Source organism: Myotis lucifugus, unplaced genomic scaffold (assembly GCF_000147115.1).
Source record: "Myotis lucifugus unplaced genomic scaffold, Myoluc2.0 scaffold_584, whole genome shotgun sequence".
Taxonomy (NCBI): domain Eukaryota; kingdom Metazoa; phylum Chordata; class Mammalia; order Chiroptera; family Vespertilionidae; genus Myotis; species Myotis lucifugus.
The window spans coordinates 305,640-311,124 of record NW_005871632.1 but is presented as its reverse complement, the minus strand read 5'-3'; the positions used below and the strand labels follow the sequence as shown (position 1 = coordinate 311,124).

At 43.2% G+C, this 5,485-nt stretch overlaps 1 protein-coding gene across 7 annotated transcripts in view; it reads right to left on the bottom strand.

Annotated features, from left to right (window-relative positions):
- DTNB (dystrobrevin beta) overlaps positions 1–5,192 on the bottom strand; it is a 138,736-nt gene extending 133,544 nt beyond the window's left edge. For 5 of the 7 annotated variants that reach the window (XM_006104586.3, XM_014446891.2, XM_014446893.2 and 2 more), the window contains exons 1-3: positions 5,015–5,190; positions 2,733–2,800; positions 734–814 (exon numbers count right to left, since the gene is read on the bottom strand). In XM_006104586.3, the coding sequence (XP_006104648.2) occupies positions 734–814; positions 2,733–2,799 (148 nt within the window). In that variant the 5' untranslated portion in view covers position 2,800; positions 5,015–5,190. Of the gene's footprint in view, positions 1–733; positions 815–2,732; positions 2,803–5,014 lie in introns of those variants that run through there. The other 2 variants (XM_023745817.1, XM_006104587.3) reach the window with 2 other exon arrangements.
- Between the last annotated feature and the right edge of the window lie 293 nt (positions 5,193–5,485).

The window sequence follows — 5,485 nt, the reverse complement described above, 5'->3', positions numbered from 1 at the left end:
GCTGCAACCAGCTTCCTTCCAGCCACGGCAAGGCACCTGGGACCTCAGCCTTCCCTCTTGCCACTGGCAGGCACCCAGGACCAGGGCTTCCCTCACACAGGGAAGGCCCCGCCCACCTGCACAGCCTGCCAGTCAGTAGCCTGGGCCTCCCTCTTTGGGGAGATTGTGGAGCCCCCCGATGGATCGTCCCACTGGCCTGTGGCCTGGGCCTCCCTCTGCAGGGCGATCATGGGGCGATGGCCGGGCCCCCGACCAATCGCATCGCACCCGCCTTGGCTGGCCTGGCACCAGTGGGTGTCATAGCGTGGTCCCGATGGTCATCCAGATGGTAGTCCGGATGGCCATTCTGCTGTGTGGCCGTTCAGTCAACTTGCATATTATGCTTTTATTGTATAGGATACCTTCATCAAAATATTAATGTTTTTCTTTTCCTCCAGAAGCTGATATATTGTATTAATTCTGCATAAAATTTTTCATTAAAAAGTGACATGGAGAAACACATTCCCCCTTTGAAGAACATAAATAATATGCCAGCCTCAAAACTAGTTACATATTGAGTTTATTAAATATTTTGAGGGAGACACAGAGTAAAGTGCCAATTTCTTTCCATTACAAAGTTTATATTCTGATACTTACGACAAAATAATTCCATTAAAATTACAATATGACTAAAAGATATTAAAATCTTTTATATTATTGAGAGTTCTATACAGCTATTATAGAAATGACTTACGGTTGCATCGTTTTTGTACAAATCGTAATTTGCAAGCTGTTCTGTAAGTTGATAGTCGTATGACATCAAAATTCTGAGCACCTGAAAAAAGGGTAAATAAAACATGTTCAAGTGGACTTACTGGTTAATTTCTAAATGCTGGGAAGAGACTCCATTCCATTGTGTTGGCACAGACTGCATATAACTTGCCAACTGAGTCTTCTGACAGAGCACAAAGGCAGGAGGAAGGGTTAGGGTACACGTCCTGTGTGCCCACTCCTATCTGCTAGCCTAGGAAAGCTCTGAGGCCAGGAACACTCATGATGTGCGTGAATGGACTATATATATTAGGAAGTGGGGATAAGGTGGCATAGTGGGAAAGACCCCAGCGTAGAGTCAGAGACGTAAACTCCAGCCCCCGCCTGACCGCCAACCACAGAACATGACCGTCGCCACGTCACATCCCTCGTCTCAGGCTCCGTGTCCTCCGCTGTAAAACGAGGGAACTGGACCAGCTAATCCCCGAGTTCCCCGGCCAGGTCTGTGGCATCACAGAATTTCCAGTGCACCGTCCCTCCCGATCTAGAACTAAAGATTCTTCCCCGCTACTTGCATCTGAGCAGGTTACCGTGCCCGCCTGAGTGAGTACTGCGGCAGACGTGACTGCGTGACTTCTGACGATGGGTGACAAAAGGTGGTCAGCTTGGCCCTGCTCTCACGCTCTCGGATGCTGGCCCTGGGAACCCAAACTGGCTTTCCCTCTGTGAAGGGACCTCGGGGGCCATCCCAGGCTGGGCTCCTGCCTCCCTCTCCAGCGTCAGCTGAGCAGTACCATTTTATAATAGTCAAAAGCTTTTGAAAGGTTTCACAGTCACTGGCCCAGACCAGGAACCCTATTTCCGGCAGAAGAATTTGAAGTCCTGCAAGTATGTGCGCATTAGTCAAGGTCACTCAGTCAAGGTCACCGAGACAAGAAGTCACAAAGCAAACCACCCTTCCAATACTGTGGACTGCCCTACTCCTCCCAGCCATCTTGTTTCTTTGTTCAGTCTTACATAATAATGTAATTTTTTTAAAAATATATTTCTTTATTGATTTCAGAGAGGAAGAGAGAAGGAGAGAGAGATAGAAACATCAATGATGACAGAGAATCATTGATCGGCTGCCTCCTGCACGCCCCCCACTGGGGATGGAGCCCGCAACCCAGGCATGTGCCCTTGGTTGGAATCGAACCTGGGACCCTTCAGTCCACAGGCTGACGCTCTATCCACTGAGCCAAGCCAGCTAGGGCATAATGTAATTTTTAAAAAATATGTTTTATTGATTTTTCACAGACAGGAAGGGAGAGGGATAGAGAGTTAGAAACATCGATGAGAGAGGAACATCGATCAGCTGCCTCCTGTACACCCCGTGCTGGGGATGTGCCCGCAACCAAGGTACATGCCCTTGACCGGAATCAAACCTGGGACCCTTCAGTCCGCAGGCCGACGCTCTACCCACTGAGCCAAACCAGTTAGGGCAATAATGTAATTTTTAACAGAAGATTTAATATTGTATAGTAAAGTAATATACCAAAGTTCACATTCATGCTATTAATTTTTCCTCTTGCTCTAAATGTTGGCCTGACACTTAGTCTTCTCTACCTCCGAATTAGTATGTAGTGCAAGGTAATTTATATGACGTATTAATTATGCATCAGCACCTGCAAGCTCACGGTAACCACGGAGTTACAGCCAGAGGTCTAAATTGACGGGCATGCCCTGATCTTACAGACATGCTAGGTAACACCTCTGCCTCATTCTTTATGGCCTGGCTTCAGAAAGCAGTTCAAATCAGTTCAATTAAAATAATAAGGTCTGTCTTGGGGTCCTCCAACTCCATGATTCTTTAACTCTCATACTTCCCTTTCTAAAGCCTGTAACTTAAAACTTCTGATTAAAGTTGTGACTTGATCGGAACAGAAAGGGGGAAGAGCATTCCCACGCGTATAAACAAGACGCCAGAAGCACTCAGGACTCACGCATTTCTATGAACAGCTGCCTCTTCTCCGCCATCGTCTTCCGCTTATTCCCACTTTCCTCGATCATCCTAGGGACAAAGAAGGACACGATAAAGCACCGTATAATTTGACAATTCAACCAAGTGCCTATCGTTCTGTTGTGAAGAGAGAGCCGCGGGACATGGAGTGGTAGATGCACATACTAAGAGAGTATCAGTGAAAATGAACTGGAACCTGATACAAAAGAGGTAAATCCTTATTTCTCTATTTGATCATTTCTAAAATATTAAAAGTCAATACTTAACTGAGCTCATACACGCCTCCTGTGCTGAAAATGTGGGCTATATCTTATTTCTAATTTTATTTTCTCTGCACAGTCCTCTATTAGTTGAGATACAGTTTCCCATATCCCTACTGTTTTTCATGAACATGTTACTAAATATAATTTAGAAAATAATTATAATGAAAGGCTACAATAGGGAACATAAAAACAGTGAGCTTATACACAAAATATATAAATAAAATATATTTTTATGTTTAACAAAAAAAAGAGAGAAATTCATCCCCACACTCAACTCTTAAATGCAACTTTTTATCACCTGATAACAGTAGTTTACACTGACAGGCTATGCCAGTGACTGTTAAAACTCTCTCCATGAATTATCTCATTTAATACTCCCTTCAACCCTATGTGGTGGTAATATAACTATTACATTATCCCCATTTTATTGATTAGGAAACAGATGCCTAGAAAAGAACAGTAACTTGCTCAAGGGCACACAACTCAGAAGTGGTAGAGTAGAACCTCAACCCTTTCATTAAACTTCTTACAGATCTGTGTTTCTTAGAGGATATTTTCAAATATCTAGGCCTAAAAAGCTAGAACACAAACAGCCCATTGCATGGGCCCTACTGATGCAAAATTTGTGACAATTTTAGCTGAACTTTGCCTTATTCTATGAAGAAAAATATGTAGACAAATAGCATAAGCCAAATAATTTCCCTAAGCAGATGACACTTTTGTAAATCATTCTCAAATATGTTAGTCACAAATTAAATAAATGATGACCACACAAATCCCATAGCCACTAAAGCAAAATGACTGAAAAAAGTTTAGTTGTAAATATATCCTAAAGAAAATTTAAAACGAAAAAATATTCCTTAATATCCTGCAATTAATATTTTGATAATTAAGACTGGTTCTTTTCCAGATCACTGAAATGTTACCAAATAAGCTGCAACACATGTGATGGTTTCTTAATAATTTGCCCCCAAAAGGAAAGAATCCTATCTAATAATAGACAAACATGGTAATTGACCGTACCTTCGTTATGCCTCCCATTGGCTAATCAACATGATATGCAAATTAACCAACAAAGATGGCGGTTAATTTGCATACGTAGGCGCGAAGCGGCCGAGTGAAGACTGAAGGCGGCTCCAGCCGGAGCAGCAAAGGCTTAAAGGTGGCTCTGGCCGGAGCGAAGGCCTGGGTCCCGGGTGCCGGAGGAAAACCGGTGCCGGCAGCCAGGGGAAGGGAAGGCCTACTGCACGAATTTTTTTGTGCAACAGGCCTCTAGTTTTAAATAGAAAGAAAATTAAAGAAAAAGCAACCAGAAACAGAAAAAAAAAACTAATAAAATCTAGGTCCTAGAGAAAAAACAGGAGTTGGTACCAGTAGACTGCGATTTCAAAGAAAAATATATATATATTCAAAAACCTGCTCCCTCCTCTCCAATCTTGGTCTCTCACTAAATAATGCACACAGACTAACACAAAAAATATCATAATGCCCTTTATAATATATCTCATTTATTATATCCTTTTTCCATTTTTGCTATTTCTTTACATCCCTTTTTCTCAAAATGGGTCTAAGAAGTCCCTGAGATACCTAAATTCTTTATGGCAATTTTTAAAATTCTGTCATTACTTCCAGATTCATTTTGAAAAAGTTAATACAAACATATTCTGGATCATCTCGATGGCCACCAAACTACAAGCACTGCTAGGCCATTCCGGGCACACACATCTGCATGTGGGGCTCCTGCAGCATTGGCAGCAAGAGACCACCGAAAGCAGGGAGACCAACTGGAGAAACTAACCTACCCTCGGCCAGATCCGACCTGCTGCCTGTTTCTGCAAATAAAGCTTTACTGGGACACAGCCATGCCTATTCATGTATGTATCATCTATAGATGTTTTCATGCTACAATGGCAGAGTCGAGCAGCTGCAACAGAGAGCACCTGGCCTGCAAAGTCTGAAATAGTTGCTCTCTGGTCCTTCATGAAAAAGCATGTCAACCCACCTAAAGCAACAGTAATTAATGCTGCATCGCTACGCGTCTGGCTGCAACTGGACTAGCACGTCCCCTCAGTCAAAATGACAATGACCATCCCAATATGGGCTTGCGCTGCCATTCCGTTACCGCACGTCTATCCTTGAGGAAGTGCCTTCATCACGCTAAGGTTTATACCTCGTTGCTGAAACAGCATAAAAATTATACAGACTTCACGAACCAGTCATTTGACAAATATAAGCAGCTCTTAGATGGGAGACACATCTAGATGAACTAGAAACACTGCAGTGAACGAAAGAGACCAAGTCCCCTCACCTTCGTGGAGCTTCTTGTGACAGGATCAAACGCAGTCATTCGTGTACAGTGCCTGGCCTAAGGTAAGCTCAGGACAAATGGGAGCGGCTATTCTTATGATTACAACTATCATCATTATCACTATTACTACAACGACGACGACACAGGTGGTTTATAAATCTAGAG